Raw genomic sequence first — 18,885 nt, forward strand, 5'->3', positions numbered from 1 at the left:
ATGCTTGCAGCAGACAAAGGGCTTGGGAAAGAAGGAAGGAGGACAGGCTTCCACTCCCGGCTAAAATGGGCAGGAGATGGGTAGCGCAAGGGCACCGGGTGCCTGGAACCTGAGCCTCAGCAATGGCCCCTCGGACAGCACACTTGGCCACTTCCTCCGTGTCAGTAGTCAGCCCAAAACAAATGGCAGGGGAAATTTCTTTGGTCATAATGGTGATTTTTAAAACATATAAATTATCCAAAATGAAATACCTTCCCAACCTACCAAGAAGGCTGGCGGAGATTAGAAAAACTAGAGTTCCCGTCCATTGCTGGTGGTTATGTAAAATGTTGCGGCTTCTATCCAACACAGTTTGGTGATTCCTCAAAAAGTTAAATACAGACTCACCATATGCCCTGGCAGTTTCACTCCTTGGAACAGTTCCAACAGAACTGAAAACCTGTATGTGGACGTTCAGAGCAGCACTATTCACAACAGCCAAAAGGCGAAAACATCCCCAAGGTCTGTCCACGGATCAATAGATACAGAGTGTGGTATCATGATATTGTGGAATACTATTCAGCCATAAAAAGGAATGAACATGAAAAGGGATGAAGGACAGACACATCCTACCAAATGGATGAACTTTGAAAACATCAGGCAAAGTGAAAGAAGCTATTCAATAAATACCACATTTCACAGGTACTTATAGGACATGCCCATAATAGGCAAGTCTCTGGGGATAGAAAGTAGATTTAGTGGCTGTATAGGGCTGGAAGTGCTGATAACTAAAGGGTACACGGTTTGGGAAGGGCCAGAAAAATGCTCTGATTTGCCTGTAGCAATGCTCACACGTATCTCTGAACATATGAAGATCCACTGAATTGTGCACTTTACATGCATGAACTGTATGACACATGTATTACATCTCAGTGAAGCTGTTTTTAAAATATGAAGCACCACCCCCTGCCAATGGGCAGAGACACCTCACGGCTAGTGGTGGTCTTGTACCAGTCAGCAGAGAAGACAGGTGACAGTCCTTTGTTCATCCTAGCTTGATGCCTGGGTTGGTGGCCAGAGCTGTTCCACGCCTAGGGCACCCAGAGTCCTGACCTTGGACTCTTGTCCGCTTGGGTCCTGAAGAGGGTGAACCTAACCCGGGACTTACAGGTGACTAGTGAGGCTCGAGGAAGACATGTTTCCGTGTTCTTCTGCAGGTGTAGCCATGATCTTGACGTGAGCTTGACACAAATAACATAAGCAAGAAGTTCAAGTAGAATTCTATTCTAAGGCCCTTCTGTCTCTCAAAAGGCTTTATTTTGTGAATAAAGTCTCAACTAAATTGCCCCAGCGGACCTTAAAACTTATGATCCTCCTGCTTCAGCTCCCACATAGACAATCTGAGAGTACAGGCGTGTGTCACCATTCCCATCTCAGAGCATGCCTTTTTCTTCTAGTGTCGGGAACTGCACCCAGGGCTCTACCAGTCACGTCCCAAGCCCCATGCATGCTTTTAAAAGTGAATGCGCCACCTTAGCTTGGGTTCTATGGCAGAGGTGCAACAGGCCAGGGATATGTGGCCTACTACTAGATAACTAGAGTAGGAAACTTAATACTGCTCGGGCTTTATTAGGAATCAGGGAGTGTGCAGCAAACAGACTGAGTTCAAATTCTACCCAACACTCTGGGGAGCTCGGTCCCAAGGAGGGCATTGCTGGCTGCCTCTTGCCCTTTGTCCTCTCCCGGAAAGTGAGCTCAATAGCAGTGTGGGTCTCAAGGTTGCTGGGCACATAAGAAGCATTAAATTAAGAATCAGGACCTTGTGCAGATAGTGCCCCAGATGAACAAAATAGATACAGATATGGATATGGAGGGGTGATAGACAGATGTGTGATACGTGATAGATGATAGATAGCATAGATAGATAGATAGACAGACAGACAGATAGATAGGTAAGATTTTTTACAATCTGGTCATTTCATATGAAAATCCAGCTTTCTAAGTATTCAGAACTCAGAAGATCCAGCAATCCCACACCTCGGTGTCCCCATGGCATTTGTGGTAGCTTTACCAGGACCCATGGCACTGTCTCTAACAGTCCCTCCCAACTCTGCCAGTTCACCTGTGCCACCGGCCTGCCCATGGGTAGGGGTCTAGGCTCAGGACCCAGGTGGAGCTTTCCCATCTGCAAAAGATGTTCCCCTTCCCAGAGAGTTCGGACCTGTGGCTCAACAAGCGGGATACAGATGAGGTTGCAAGTAACCCAACAGATGAGGTTGCAAGTAACCCAACAAGTTCCTGCGGTCAAATCCACCGCGCTGTGCATGCTTGGGAAGAGAATCCACATACTTCCCCTGAATATGCAAAGGTAGCTATGGCTCCAGTCAGGTTAAGAATTTCTTCAGCTTCCATTGTCTATTAAGATCACACCACCACCACCACACCTCCCTGAATTCTATGGATAAGAAAAATCAGGAAATGTTTAAAATCTCACCCCAGCCCCTGAGCCCCTGCACCTAGACTCTTTCCTTGACTCTGCCATCACCTGCCCACCTCCCCATGGCCCTCTCTCCACGCCACAGAATACTGTCAGGAGCTGAAGGTTGTGCTCCTTCCCCGCCAGGCAGGGCCAGGCTGTCCATCACTGCCAGGGCCCAGCTTGAGGGCACAGGTAAAGCAGGCTGGCTATGCTGGGGGCAGGGGTCCCTGCTGGCGGGAGACACTCAGGGAGGCCAAGGGGAGCACTGGAGCAATGCTGCACATTCTGCTTCATACTGACCTTCTCAGAGCCTGGCCAGAAGGGTGAGGGGAAGGCAGTACCTGAAGCCTGCACCCTGGGCCATCACGGCCCCTGCAGAAAAGGGGCTGCCGCATGCCTTCCAGCTGCGCTCCTGGCCAAATGCACTCAGCCACAGCCATCTGGGCTCCTGGTGAGCAGAATGCTCCAGCAGGGACTTCCCAACGTCTCCACAATGCCAGGCCCTCAGCTCTCCACCTCCCACTGTCAGGTGAGGAGATCTTAAGCTACCAGCTTGGGCTGCAAGAGGACTTGGGTTTGAGTCACTGGCTGGAGCTACAGATCTCCCTCCTCCCCCACAGAGCTTGCAGCTTCCTTCCCCCATCTGCCAGAGGAGGATGGGAATTCTCCGTAGCTGCTCCCTCGCCATCTTCCCTGCCGCCTGCTCCCATTCTATGATGTGACCAACTGATGTGTTCTCAGTTTAATGAAAAGTACTGGGCAGAAGCAACCTCAACAGGGCCTCTGGCCCTTCCCCCACAAGATGGAGGGGAGTTACCCCCACCCCGACCAGCCTGCAGAGAAATTATAGAGCTGCAGCTGGAAAGAATGCCCGTCTCGCTGGGTGAAGTCCAGAAGGACCTGCAGGTGATGTGCAAACTCCCGGCCTGGAGCATGCTAGGTAAGAGTTCCATGACTGTTGCCATCACGTGCACAAGGGCTGCCCGCCACACTGACGTCAGCCTGCCACCCAGGATTGGAGCCATCCCCCAAGCCCATGCCCAGGTCAACAAAACAAGGAGAAAACTTACCACATTCATGTACCATAAAAAAAACCATCAGAAACAGGCCAAAGACAACAAAGCTATCCTTGGCCAGATTCTGGATTATCCAGGATGTTTGTCCCTTTCTCCACCACTGAACAGATAATCCAAAACTGGGTGGACCCCAGAGAGCCATGGCCATGGGTCCCCAGGAGGAGGAGGAGCATCCATGTGTGGGAGGTAGGCTCAGCACAGGGCTAGGAACTGGCAAGTCCCACGCCTCCTACTGCTCCCAGGTCTTCCAGGAGGCCTTGAGTCTGGCCATCCGCTGTGGAACCACAGACCTGCGGAGAGGCAGGGCTCCACTGATGGCACCCAGGTTCTGATAGACCAAGAGATGCTGCACCACCTCAGGATGCAGCCTGCATGTATCCGTCGCAGCTGCCTCGACAGAGAGACACCACCGCTGTTGCCACCTCCTACCCACAGCGCCCCCCGAACCCCAGGACAGCAGCCAGCAGGGAGGGCCTTGTCTGGACACCAGCCTGAGAGCTTTCCTAGACCTGGGACTTGGGCTACAGCAGGGTTGCCCTCCAGAAGGAAGCTCAGGCCTGAGCGTGTTCACCCCTGCAGCTGCTGGGAGTTTTATACTCTAAGTTTTTCTGCAACCATGAAGACTACATCTCCTCCTCATGGAGGGAGGGAGAACAAAGCCTACAGAGCTCTTTTGCCAGACTCCTGACCTGTCCAGTGCTGATGCCAAGGCCCGTCCTAACCATAAACCCTCCTTCCCAGCATTCCAGCACCCCACTGCCACCATGCTGGCTTCAGACAAGGCCCCTCCTTAGTGGGAGTCCCTGTTGTGCAGACTGACAGCACCCATACCTGGCTCAACCAGGACCCAGCTGGGCCCTGTACACTCTCCAGGTGGTATGCAGACCCTGCTGGAAAGAGCACTGGACCAGAAGCCCATGGATCTGGGTCCAAGGACTCATTTTCCACTCTCTCCTCTAAACAACCACCTCCCAAATTTCACTTATTTGTGAAAATTTTTCATGTTTGCTAAGTGTAATATTACATACTTAGTACTTAAAATTTTGTCAGCTCTGAGGCTGGGAACATAGCTCAGTGGTCTAAGTGCCTGCCTGGCAAGTGCAAGACCTAGGTTCGATTCCTGGTACCACATGCCGGCCAGTCCAACCAGACAAGGTGGCACACACCTGTAATCCCAGCATGGGGGAGGCTGAGACAGGAGGATCACTACAAGTCCAAGCTGTATAGCAAGACCCTGTGCCAAATAAATAAATAAATAAAATTGTCAGCTCAATTTTTTTTCACTTAAATGAATTTGGCATCATCAGAAGTCATAAATGTCAATACAATGACAGTTATAAGGATAACCATTACTGTGATAAATGTTCACATATACCTGATGCCAAAACCATTTTTGGAGATGCGAACGCAAAGCACATCTCTGTTACTGTCTCAGTTTCCACAGTTGAAAGGGGAAAAGCCTGGACTACATGACTGGCTCATTGGTCTTATCAGGCCCTAAGATGCTGCAGGACCAGACCAGCTGCAGCTCACTGCTCACCCAGGGATCAGCATCTGGGGATAGGACTGGTATAGGGGAGGGGAACAAGAGAGCGTGGTGCTTCTATGCAGGGATCCAGGAGCTGCAGAGTGATGAGCGACAGGGCTGGAAGCCATGCCCCTTGCTCCACAGCTCCTGAGGGCCCCAAAGCCAGTTCCAATCTCAAGCCTCATGGTCCGCTCTAAGCTACAAAACTCTATAGTTATAAAATCCTCCATCATTCACTCTTGTTACAGTCAGGAAACAGAGGTGCCAGGAAGAGAAAGAGCTAACATGGAAAACCTAGTGTCTAACTGTCACATCACCCCGTCACCCCACAATGGTCGTGCACCTTCAAAGGCCGAGCCTCCCCTGCCACCTCCCCTTGGAGGGATAGCCACAAGTCTGCCTGTCCTGAGAGGACAAAGCAGCTCTTTCCAGGAAGGGAAATCGAGGGGCTGGAGTTCCAGGGTCTCGTTAAAGTGGCTTTTATGCAGTGAGACTGGAATGTACATACAGTGGCACCCAGAGCACAGAGCTCTGAGGCCTGTGCAGTGGGGAAAATCATTGCCCATCGGAACTGTGCCCACAAAAAGGAAATGTGGCCCTTGGGAGAACAAGGGCACATTACTCTCCATGTGCAATAGATTTTATTGGCCATATGGAACTGATATAAAATCATGCTGCATGGGGTAGTCTGGACCTGAGACAGGAATGTGACATGAAGAATATCATGTCAATAACCAGCTGGGTGGCTTTCGGGGTTCCGGGGCCAGGCCCTCTAAGGCCTCAACATCTCCCCCAAGGGCCCCTGGGCATTTACCTGCTGCTGTCACGGAAGAATCCCAGGCCAGCGAGAAGTCCGAGGCCTCCCCCTCTTCGACTGAAAGAGAGCAAAGAGATGGGTCTAAGTCTGGAAGCTGCTAACATAAAAGGTCATGTTGTGGGACACAGGACAGGGATGACAGAACATCGATGGGGGTCCTCAGATAGAACAGCACAATGTCCGCCCCTAAGGGGGAGATGGTAAAGCCTAGCAAAGAGGCCTTGGTTGGTTTCACGGCAGCCTAAAGTGGTCAAAATAAGATTTGAGAGGCAAATAAGTGCTATGTTAGTTACCATTTTCTTATCCCTGTGCTCTGGCAGACATCACTAATCAATCGCAGCACTGTTTCAAACCACACAAAACATTGGAACTGTCTCCACGCAGTGCCATCGTCCATTAGTATGTACAGTTTTACTCAACACAAAGCCATTTGCCTCTTGTTCACAAGAGTAAAGCAAAGACCCAGAATGCTCCAGGGTCCTGCAGACGTCTTCTCCTCATCCGTGCCACATAGCCCAGCTCTGGGATACCTAAGACTTCTCCATTATCCCAAGGAATGAAGAAGCTTACAGTGGCTGGAGAAGTGCAGGGCAGCAGTCCCCACCCTGAGACAGGACCTCCAGACAGACCTCAGGACGTGCTGCGCTGGCTGCCTGTGGCCTTCAGGCCTGAGTCCTGTATCTCACAGGCTGCTGACAAGGGAAGGTAACTCTCCTCCCCCACTTCACCCCAGGCCCTGCAGAATGAGGTGAGGTGTCCTTCCGCCCACACCCTAGCACAAGAGACTAGGCAGGTGGAGGCCACGTACTAGTAGACCATGGAAGAAACACTATACAGAATAATAACACTCTTGTCCTGGAATTAGTCCCAGTCTGAGGTGTGTAATAATATTAAAGCTGGGTTATGGACTTTGTAAATGGAACTTTGTTTAAGCCAAAAATGTGCGCACATGGTATTTCTCAGATTTAACGGGCGCTTGCAGCTCTACACATGTGCGGGCTGAAGCAACCACAAGCCATGCAGCTCTCTGCACTGGCGACACTGCAGCCGGCACACCAAGGTGCTGTGGGAGTGGGCACTGCGCTCAGTGCCTTTCAGCCATGCCTCATCTTCATCCTCAGCACATCCTCAGAGAAGGCGAGAGACGCAGTAAGAGCCCATGCAGAGCGGGGTCTCCCACCCCGGACCTCTTGTCTCCGATGTACCTTCTGAAACTACTATAAGCAAGGGCACCGAGGACGCTGTCCAGGACCCTAGTCCTCAAGACTAGAAAGTCCTGAGTGGCTTAAACCTCAACCCACTGCGCAGCCAACCAGCCCCACCCCATGGCAGGCAAGCTATGGTCAGAACACAAGTTGAACAAATGATCTAACCTCTGAGCTCCTGTTCTCCCATCTCAAACATGCACGTGACCCAGACCACACGCTGCTGGCGGGGCTAAGTGGGATGACAGGTACACAGCACTGACAGTACACCTGCACGGTGGGCCTGCCCCGTAACGTCAGGGTATCATCTGCTGGGTGCTGCGCCAAGCACGCAGGCAGGTCTGGCACCATGGCTCGGGCAGTCCTGAAACTGGTCCTCCTCAGTTATCTCCGCTGGTCTTCCTCCCCATTAAAGCCTCGAAGACTGTGCCTTTTGCGCCTTCAGATACGGCACATGCAAGAGGGAACATCTACACGGATGAGGGCCGAGTATACATTCCTCTCTCTTCCAAGAAACTCGGAATCAAGACAATGAAATGAAGAGACCACTTGGGCAGGGATTGAAGCTACTGTTTTACTCAGTTGGTTACAGCTGGAGTGGGTTTCCAACTATGCAGCTTGGTAAACATGAATCAGGACCTCACGTGAGACAAAACTGATATTTGCTAAGATGATTGCAACCAGAAGAAATGAGACCTGGGCAGCTGATAGCGAAAGCCATCGGAGGTGAGCCGCGCTCGAAAGGAGCCCTGCCTTACACACCTAGAGGTCAGCATCTTTCATGTTTCGTCACGCGCTCGCTCACACACACACACACAAACACACACACACACACACGCACACACACACGCACGCACACACACACGCACGCACACACACACACACACACACTGTGCTCTGTGAAGGAACTGCCAAGTCTGCAAGGTCATCATACTGCTACTTTGCTGTCACCCTCACTGAGGTCCTCCACCTCAGCAGTCAGAGGCAACGCACACAACAGCTCTCACTGTTGTGGGAGCACACAACACCTCCCCCCCTCAGTGCCCCCGAGCATCAGGACAGACAGCCCCAGGCCAGGATCCATCTGAAGCTGTTAGTGAAGAAGTGACTTCCTGAGTCACAGACTTGGAGGTGTCCCAGAACGTCAAGCAGAAATGAGGCTTTAGCCACAATGGGATAGACAATGTGAACACACCCACCACTTTGGAGCCTTTTCTGAGGCTCTGTTCTGGGGATGAGGGACTTTAGATAAGTTGTAGAGAGGGGAAGAGGAGGACAGTAGTCCACAGTCACCTGGGTGGGGAAGTCAGAGCAACGCTCTCCCTGCCAGCTTCCTGGGCTCCCCACCCCAAGCAACTGCAGCCCACATTCCTGGTTGAGGCCTTGCATAGCAAGGGCCTGCAAGCCTATCACCCAGTGCCTGGGCACATACACAGTTTCCCACACCCACTGGCACCCTCTACTCAACTGCCAGTAGTGACCACATTCTGTTTTTAAAACACACAGCCTTTACACAGACTTGGTAAGAAGAGACCTACAAACCCCCAGCCATGCCAAGGCCCTGTATCACCTGATACTGTGAGAGTGGAGAGCTTTCGTTACTGCAGTGGGACTCCGTTGTCCAGCTTGGGTCTTCAATGCTAATATGACCAGCGTGGACAGCAGGCACAGGGAACCAGATGGGCACCTGGCAGTGGGTGAGGCACTTCATGAAGACTTCCTCAGCTTACGAGACTTAGACTTTACTCTGTCCAGTCTCAGAGAAAAGATGCAACCACTCTGCAGGGGATGGGTATTTGTCATTTGTAAGGCAGATGGGTGTCTGGGGCCGGCGTGTGAGCACAGCGTGGGAGCTCAGAGTTTAGGGTACAAGGCAGCAGTAATGGTGTGATTGCAAGAGGGCCAGCATGTGAACAAGGCTGTGCCCAGAGATAGTGTGTCCATGTTGCAGAATGTACAGAGAACTGAGGGGACACAAGTCACTTGCATGCACACAGACAGCAAGAATGCACACACAAGAGTGTCCCCAGGTCAAGTGTCTGTGCGTGGGGATGGGCATGGGACAGCTGCCTCACTGAGACACCTAACGCAGCTCCAGCTCCCACGCCCATCACAAGCACAGGCCCCACTGTGCCACCAGGAGGGACCTCAGGGCCATCATGGTCCTTTATGTGACATTTGTAAAAGGAAGATGTTACTTGCTGAAGACCACTGTCCCTTTCCACTCCAAAGTCTCTTCCATCCCATCTGCTCTCCTGCTGGTCACCCTGGGGAGGCCAGGGCACTTCATGGTCTTTGTCTCAAAGGGACCCAAACTGCTTCAGCTTCTAGCCTCTTAAATTCCCCTTTGGGGTTGTTAGATTTCAGGTGCATTCTATCCAAGGGCAAGTGTGTGTGGGGTGTGTGTGTGTGTGTGTGTGTGTGTGTGTGTGTGTGTGTAGAAACTTGTGGGACACACAATGGCTAAGGAACTGCTTGTCCTTACCATGTCTACTGCCTCTTGTTCACCAGTTCAGGGCTGAGCTTCCACCCCGACTCCCTGCTGAGCCCATCCACAGCCCCAACACCTGCCCCATGTTCCGTCCACCTACAGGTGCACCTGGATGCCGTGTGCCTCCCTCGCCAGGACTCCATCTGTCTGTCTCACTCACTGCAGGGTCCCAGGGTCCAGCTCAGTGCAAAGACTTTAGTAGGACCTCAACAAATAGCTGAATGAATGGGCAAACAGGGCCCAGGGTGTCACCCCAGAAGACTGTTAGGGACTGAGCAGTGCTCTGAACCAGGTATTAAAAAAAGCACTCAGGGACACACACTGTGCCCCCACACCACCACTTCCTGTCCCCTTGCCCTGCAGTCACACCAGCTCTAGGCTCAGTGGGGGTGCTAAGCAAAAAGCCCTGGCCAGGCAATTCACTGACCAGGTAGAGCAGGGAGTGGCCCCACCCACACCACAGGAAATACCAGCAGTGTGTGACGCTTGCCCAGGACAGAGTGTCACCTCAATGACAGTGGCCTCCTGGGAGGGACCGCAGTCCAGCCAGGGGCTCTGGCTCAGACCACACCTAATAGGGCCCAGAGCTGTTCATTCCTGCCAGGCAGGGACAGAGAAGGGCCAGGCCTAGAGAAGAGCTTGACCTTAAATTCTTCCCGCTTTTGTGAAGTTCATCACTTAGCTACAGCCCCAGGACAAGGGTGCTGCAGAAAACCCTTCAAGATGGGCACAGACCTGTTATCCCAGTTACTTGGGAGGCTGAGGCAGGAGGATCAAGAATTCAACATTATCTGAGTAAACATAGTAAAGACTGTCTAAAACAACAACAACAACAACAAAAAAAAGATCCTGGAGCATGTTAAGAAGGATCCTGAGGTTGTCAGGGCCTCAGACAGCTCCGAACTTCACGTTTTCAGAGGCCTGGGATTACGAGCTGAGTGGCAATTTAAGCCACAGGAGTTGTGTGAGCTCTACTGACCCTATGCCCCCACTCAACACCAGGTGCCTAAGTGGCCAGAGCTCTGTTCCCCTGGGAGTGGGATAGGCCTTGCTGTACCCTGGAGAGCCCAGGCCTCGTGTGCACCACTAAGCAGGGTGTTAGGAGGACAAAAGACTGTCCCCTCTACACCACTGTCTTGTGAGCTCATGAGACAGTGCTCTTGCCTGTGGCCAGGAGACTACAGCCACCTACGGGGGGAGGGGGGACTAGGGGACAGGGGGGCTTTCCAGCCCCTCAAGGGGCAGAAGAGATGGTGCTGGAGAGGGCACCAGAAATGAGAGGCGAGGGTGCGATGTGGGGGACTGGAAACAGGATCCTAAATATAGCTGCTGGGTTTGGACAGAGTGGGGGTCCTTCTTGTCAGGCCTGGGTTGGCAGGGACAGAAAGCACGGGGTACAGTTCATAAGGCACAGAGCTCAGGAGGCCAATGAGAGAAACAAAGAGAGGAGCACACAGGGCCAAAGGTCAGCAGGCCCTTCCGAGTTCCCAATCCCACTCCCGGGTTCCCAGACCTGCTGCCCAGCTGGCTCCAAAGACTCAAAAGCCTTCCTTGATACAGATGCCCAGAGGAAGGGGTACTATTTCTCTGTACAGAAACACAGCAAAAGATTTGTTCCCATTTGCACAAATTTGTGCTAAAATCATAGCACAGCCTATAACCATCTCTGCTGTCCTGCTGCCAGGCAAACAGACCCAGTTACCTGGCACACACTTCAAACTCCTCAGAGGTGGAGACAGGCAGGCCATGGGCACGGCTAGAGATGAGGTGTCACAGCTAGAGCTGAAGCTACCCCAGACCCCAGCCCACGGCCCACAGCACCAAGCCAGGCCCTCACAGCAGCCAAGAGGTCACAACAGGACCCATCACAGCCCCTGGCCTTAACACTGGTCAGGGTTCGCCCTGACCACAGGCTCTGCATTTAAGTGACCCGGCAAGATGGGCTGCAGTTCTCTGCACCAGGACTGAGGGTGCTCGGCAGGGCCCCTTGTCCATAGCCCCAACACAGGGCACTTCAGCTCAGGCTGGAATTTAAAGAAACCTGCCTTTTAGACATGAGCCATCCAGCCTCTCCCTAACCTCATGCTTTCAAAAAAATAAAAATAAAAAGTTTTCCAAAGCAGCTGTTGCAGAGGTAGAGGAGACTGCCAACAGACTCATTGAGGGGTGTGAATGGGTCTCCAGGTCAGTACATTCTTAACAGGTCTTCGAGGGCAATTTTGACAACATCTGACTTTTCTCTTGATTGCTGACTTCATAACCAACCCGTGCAGCACATGCCCTGATGCTGCTGGGGATTTTTCATCCACTGTCTCCCTGACCACTCCCAGCCCCAGAAGCTAGGAGCCTAAATCTCACTTGGCCATTGGCTTTCCTTTCTCTCTTTACTTTGCTGGGTACAAAACAGATAGAACAGGAACATACCTGGTAGTCATTCAAGAATTCCAAGAAGGAAGTTGGTGCATCCTTACAGGAGAGGTAACCCTTTCGAAACCATCCAACAGAGCTCCTCTCCCTACGCAGATGAGCCAGGAAAAATGACATGGAAGGAAGGGACAAGTACAGGGGTCCAAGGAGCAGAGTGAGCCCTGGAATTCGGATGCCCAGGTTTACACCCTGCCTGTACAGAACAGGCCACTAGATCTCCAGCATTTTGCAGCTGGTCCTCCAAATCCACATCCCTGGATCCAGAAAGTCCTAGATGGAAAACATTTGGAGAAAACACACACCTGTGCTGAACATGTAGACATTTTTATTCCCTAAATAATACAGTACAATAAATGTTTACAGATCATTTATTTACATTGTGTTAGACATCTTAAGTCACACAGAGATGGTTTTAAACTTAAATGTACCAAAGGATTGTGTAAATTATATGCAAATCCTATAGCTTCCTATAAGGGACTTGAGCATCCAGGGAGTTCTGTGTCCATGGAGTGCTAGAACCAATGTCCCCGTAACAGTGAGGGACAACTGTACTTGGTCTGCTCTGACCTTCAGTCTCCTCTATACAGTGGGGATGCTCTCCCTCAGGCCGCCAGCTGAAGGGAACTGCAAGCTGTGGTGGCTCACACTGCTGGGATAATTCAAGCTTCCCCTGCTGCCCCCAGTTCCTGCTTGGCTGTGGGGCTTGCACTGTGCCTGGAAAGACAGGACAGCTGCACGACTTGAACACTGAGATCAGGCTTCCTGCTGAGATACCCCAACACCAGCCACCAGAAGACGCAGCTGGGGCCAGGGATCCTGTGCATGGTGACCTTCCAATCCGCACCGCAGTGCAGGGACACACCAATCAAGAATTCAGACTCCAGAGGCTCGGCCCCCTCGTGCCCTCCCTGCCCCATCAACACCCTGTCCCCCATCATCGCCCTGCAGCCTCTAAACATACCAGATAAACAGGGCCAGGAGAGGTCTACAGGAGGAGCAGCAGCTTCAGTGCCAGCTAAAGACCTTTCTCTCTTCTGCCCTTCCCCAGCGACAGTAACAGAAAGGGGATGGTAGTGGGGTGTAAAATAAGATGATGAGGGCAAAGCTTGCGTTTTCTCTAAATACTACTGAAAGAGCTTTCTTCTTCACTAGACCAGGGAAGGAACCTAGGTGGCAGACTTACCCACCCAGCCCACGTCCTCTCCTGCCCCCGCTGCCAGCACTGCTAATCAATCCAGATATTTTTCTTCCCTGGATGATACAGCTGCAAAAGGCTCAACAAAATGGGTTGAGATCTACCGTGCTTCTGTCTTAACCCACATATCACACTGCACACACACTCCAGCACACAGACCTGGTGTGTGACTGCCACGGCAAGCAGGAAGACCCAACGTTCAGGGAGTCACAGCGAAACTCGGCACCTGTGTCCACTCTGTGTTTCAGCCCCCTGTGGGGGAGCTTCCTGGGGGAGGGGAGGGTGCAGCCCCAGGCAGCCACACACCAGTCTAGAAGCCAGCCCCAACTCCCCAGGCCGGAGCAGCTGTTTCCCAACCCAACTCCAGCTGACAAGAAGCGAGACAGGTAAAGGAAGGAAGAAGGGGGAAGCTGTGAGCCCCACTACTCACTCATTCTGCCCCGGCCCAGCCTGGCCACAGGCAAAAAAAGGAACTGTGATGGCACAGAGCCACCAGACATGTCAGCACTAGTGGAAAACAGAATCAGGAACTGGGGATAAGCAAGCACACAAGGCAAAAGCCAGGTGCCTCCATGAACTAAAATGTCTTGTCTCTGGTTGAGATTCCCTCCCAGTTGTCAGAGGGTAAGCTGGGCCTGGGGAGGCAGTGGCCCTGGAGCCCGGGGCAGCATGCACCTTGCAGCCTGCACCTGTGTGCCGGTGTCAACCAGGCCAGCACAGCTCTTCCACTACATGAGTGACGGTGAGCCTTTTAAAGGTTCCAGTGATAACGCACTGCCGCTGCAGTGTGAGTACCACAGGTTCGCCATCACTGCGTTCTGCACTACACCTGTTGGCCACCTGAGGCCTTTACAGAAGTTTCCTCACTGCTGCCTGAAAGCCAGGGCTTACCTTTCTCAGACAGGGAAACAGAGTCACAAAGGAGAAAAATGGCCCCCAGGGGTCCCAGACAAGCAGACTTAGAACCCAGAGGCCCAGCTGCCAGGCCCTGCAATTGCCCTGGACAACAATTCCCTCCTCGGAGTAAGCAGCCGAGGCCTCACCAAGTTCTGGCCCAGGGCTCAAAGCCTTGCTTCCCAAGGGCCCAGGCCAGCAGCAAGACACTGGCGCCCTAAGCTGGCGGGACAGGTGTAGAATCTCAGACCCCTGACATGGGTGGGGTGCAGGCGGGAATCTGGGATTCCTCCCAGTGATTCTGAAGCATCCCAGAGGCTAAGAACCACGGGACTAAAGAACCCTGTGAGTGGAGTACATCTATTATCGCCTTTCATAAGTGAGGAGATGAAGACTAAGCAATTTACCAAAGACCATGGGGCCAGGATCACAATTCTTAACTCTTTGGTTTTACTTCTGCCTCCCACAAGTGGAAGCCCTGGCTCTAGACAGCACAGAGCCAGTCAGCACGACACGACTAACTCTCTCACACACCATCCCTACCCTGTGATGGGAATTTACAAACTATTCCTGTAAGCACCTCCCTGTGCCAGCAGATCCTGCACATCCTACGAAAAGAAGAATTCACCTTTGGGGTCTCCCAAGTCCTTGGGACAGCAAGAGAAGCTTTGTGAGAGTAGCACGCTGCTAAGTGTGTGACAACAGGTGGCTCTCGAGGAGGAAAAGGGCTCTGGGTTGTGGCAGCTGCCACTGTCCAGTGCATGCGTACTCCCACCATGTCCAACATCTACTAATCAAGACACTGTGGGACACAGTGCTGGGGAAAGACACGCCCAATCAGTTCAGCAGGGGACGGAGGAATAGAGCTGAGGGAGGAACCGGAGAGGGCTGGAGCTTCGTCCCAGGGTGCCAGCCACGCGGAGTGCCCTCCAGAGTTGTCCTTTTCTTTCTGTTTTCTACACTTAGCATCCTTTGTCTTTTGATAAGTTTCTGACAAATAATCTACATACAATGTAGAAAGCTAGGAAATAGATGTGAGCTAAAGAACAGAAATACAACTTTCTCACAGTGTAAATATAGTTACAACTTTCCAGACAGCTACCACAAGGCATATAACTGGACAGCACATTCTGCCCTGTAACCTGTTTTTCTAACTCAGCAATATGTAGTGAACAAACTTTCCCATCAAGATCCTAGAGCAACCCATGGCTGCCAATGAGGCCCTAAGTCTCGCCACTGGAGTCCCAGGACTCACTGCACCAATCCTCTGTTGTTTGATGCCCAAGATACTGCCAGGTGTCTCCTAGGGTCAGAGCGTCCATACCAAAACACACATCACACATCACCAGCCTGTTTGATGATTTCTTAGGATTCATTCCCAGAGACAGAATTTCTAGAACAAAGAGCTCAACCATTTTTGGACTTTTAGGGTATACTGTCACTCTCCTTTTCCTCCTTTGGTAAGCACTGAGAACTCTAGAACTCTAAGCTAAGTACTACAAGAAAGATGAGAAAAAGAGACTTTGGCTTTGACCTTCAATCAGTGGAATGTTCCTCTTGGGGAGCTGAAAATAGAATCTCAAGAATGAAAGAATGAAGGGCTGGCCAGATAGCTCAGTGGACTAAAGCACCTGCTTAGGCAGAGCACAGTGGCTGAGTTCGATTCCCCAGCATGCAGTGCTGGCCCTGCCCCTGGGTCGTGCTGAGATGGCCATTGAGACTGGGCATGGTGGCGTGTGCCTGTAATCCCAGTGCTTGGGAAGTTGAAAACAGGTGCATCACTACAAGTCCGATCTAAGTAGCAACACTCTGAACACCCTGTAGACCTCATACATTTAAAAATATATTTTAAAAAAATTAAAGAATGAATGAGGGGACTAAAGGTGATACACTGCATCCCAGGCTCACATGAGGACAAAGACATGTAGAATGATAAGAATCCTGCTCACAGAAATGAAGGACAGAGTAGAGACAGCTGATGAAAGGCAGGACCCTGACCACCTCCACCCGGAGCTCTGTCCACCATCCTGACTCTGACAAGGCTCTAGGCAGAAGAACCAGCTAGAGCCAGGATGACTTTTTACTTCAACCAGAGTTTAAAATTCTGACTTTCTTTTGCATTAATACACAATCCCAGCCTCGGAAGAATGAGAAAAATCCTGAAGTCTGTGCTTCAATTTTCCCTGCTTTATGATAAAGTTTGAAAATCAAATCAAATCAGATTTGGCTGAGGAAAGAAACAGAAATGAGAGGAAATCTGAAGAAGCCCCACCTGGTCTCGTCCAGCAGCACCTCAGATTCTACAAGTGGGGACTGGACAGGGGCTCCTCATCCAGGTCTCCAGGGTCAGCCCGGCCACTGGCTCAGCCACCAGCTCCCCCACCAGAATTACTGCCTAAAGCTCCAACTAGCCTCCTCCAAGGAGCTCTCCCAGACTACCCTGGCTTCAGATCCAAGCTCCTACCACCTGTAGAAGGTGCAGTTGAAGCAAGATGCCTTGGGATAAATTCCCAACCCACCGCATTTTGCTGTGTGACGTGGGCACCTTAGGCTTCCTCTCTGTACATAGCAACCCTACAAGGTAGCTCTGAGGATCAAATGAGGTGGTTTTTATAATGTGCTCAACACCTAGGGGCCTGGCAAGTGGAAATCAGGACCCCACGACTCCCAGCAATATTCCCTTTTGGGAGAACCACCACCTCAACTTCCTTTCTCCACCCTCCAGTGCTTGCTACAAGTGTACACGTAGGAGACATCAGTGACAGCAATCACTTTGTAACTCACACTGAGCCACGCAGTTCCCATTATGTGGTCATGTCGATGCCAATCCTCCCAAAGGCGGGTGCCCATTTTACAGAAGGGGAAATCTGAGCCTTTATGCATCTATTTAAGTGGGCCACATTATTTAGGCGACAGGAGGTAGCTGTCTACATAGCTTTGCACTGAGCTCACACGTGCACTCCCCCGCCCGCCTGCCCCTCTTGGCCATCGGAGAGCACCGATGGCTGGGCTCTCCAGCCCCCCAGACCACCTCAGAAAAGCAGAAAGCGGGAAGCTCAAACAGCTCCTCTCACCCAAACCTACCAGAGATGGCTGCATAGAGGTCAGTGCTGGGTGTGTCACCCTGACCACTTGCTGTGTGACCCAGGGCAGAGACTCCACCTCTCTCAGTCTTCCCTTCCACATGCATTTAGTGAGGACGGTAAAACAATCATTCATTTTGAAAAACAAGTGAAATAGCCAGGTAAAAAGCACAGCTTAGTGCCCAGCATAAAATTGGCAACACTAAATAGGACCACTGCTTCAGTCCCCCCAGTAAATCCATTCTGGATTGGGGTACTTCCCAAAATTTCCTCTCTGGGAAATGGCCTACTTGGGCCGTAACACAGAGGACTACAGGACCCCCAGGCTGCCTTCATGTCTAATCTCATCTCTCCCTGGCAAGTAGAAATCAGGACCCCACAACTCCCAACGATATTCCCTTTTGGATAATTCCTCCATAACATATAGATTTCATTTCATACAGTCCTCCCTGCGCAGCCTTCTTAACCAGAAACATGCACATATAACACGGATTTATGAAAGGGCCTGGCTCCCACATCCTGGTTCTCACCCACTGGCCATCCAGGCTGGCAGAAGGTGGCCCAGTGAGCCCAGTGCAGCCACACACGGAGCAACCTGAGCCCTAGCCCACCACAAGGCTGGACGGAAGCCCCCCACTGTACATGCAGAGCCTGAAGGGGACCCAGGGCCTCAGGGCCCAGTCCCCTCAGCCTGGGCTCCCATGCCAGGTAAGGGTGCCTGCCCAGATCTGTTCAGGAAGAACAGAAGAATGGGAACAGACCAGACTCCTACGCTTTTTTTTCTTTTTCACTTGCTTTTGAAGAAAAGCCCCATAAAGTAGAAACTAATATGTTTTTACAACCCCTTAACAACTTACCCTCTGTGCTAACATACTGTAAATAACTGTCAGTGCCTCGTTATACATGTGGTTTATTTTAAACACCAGTAAGATGAAAACTGAGTCCCTTATTGGAAACTGATGTACACATACATGAGGGGAAGGCATGGTCATGTGTGTGCACATATATGTAGTTTCATCTCATGCTGCACACACAGAACTGCCTTCCACCTCTCTCTTCCTCTCTTCTTTCTTTTTTTCTTGTCAATTCTTTCCTCCATCCCTGTAGGGGGAAAAATACACAACACAAAATGCCTCATTTTAATGGTGTTCAAGCGTACAGGACAACTCTGCTGTGTGTGGTCATTCACTGCCTTCTTTGTGGGCGCAGCCCTAACCTTCTGCACATATAAACTATAACCATTTCCAACTGTTGTATAACTCCCCACGATATCCCAGGACTGAGGGTGATCATAATGCTTTATGGGCTAAGGACTAGGGACTTTTAATAAGTCTGCTTGGGAGTGGGACATTCATTGGCACAGGTGTGCCCCCCATCCTGGCCCCATCGCCCGCCCACCAAGGTTAGCACACCCGTGGGGAGGCTCTCAGGGCCCTAAACTCCCCCACCTGGCAGCTGGTCCCCGCAGCCAGCTCCCCAGCCTAAACAGTGCACTTCCCCAAGGTGGGTTGCAAACCTTCATGACACACTCTACCACAAAGGATGAGTGCCAGGCCACCTGGACACACTCCCGAGCAATGGCCAGGCTTCTCCACAGGACAATGTCCCACATACACCTGCCAGAAGCACCCATCCCCTGTGCCAGAGGCAAAGGGATGCATCTGTCCATAAACTTTCTTCTTCTTCTCCTCTTCTTCTTCCTCCTCCTCTT

The 18,885-nt window shown here is 51.6% G+C and overlaps 1 protein-coding gene across 2 annotated transcripts in view; it reads right to left on the reverse strand.

Annotated features, from left to right (window-relative positions):
- Positions 1 to 18,885, reverse strand: part of Znf423 (zinc finger protein 423) — a 326,405-nt gene that overhangs the window by 265,262 nt on the left and 42,258 nt on the right. For both annotated transcript variants that reach the window (XM_004643385.1, XM_023703517.1), the window contains exon 2: positions 5,877 to 5,936. In XM_004643385.1, coding sequence (XP_004643442.1) covers positions 5,877 to 5,936 — 60 coding nt within the window. The remainder of the gene's footprint in view (positions 1 to 5,876; positions 5,937 to 18,885) is intronic.

This window comes from Octodon degus, unplaced genomic scaffold (genome assembly GCF_000260255.1).
Source record: "Octodon degus isolate 3935 unplaced genomic scaffold, OctDeg1.0 scaffold00173, whole genome shotgun sequence".
Classification (NCBI taxonomy): domain Eukaryota; kingdom Metazoa; phylum Chordata; class Mammalia; order Rodentia; family Octodontidae; genus Octodon; species Octodon degus.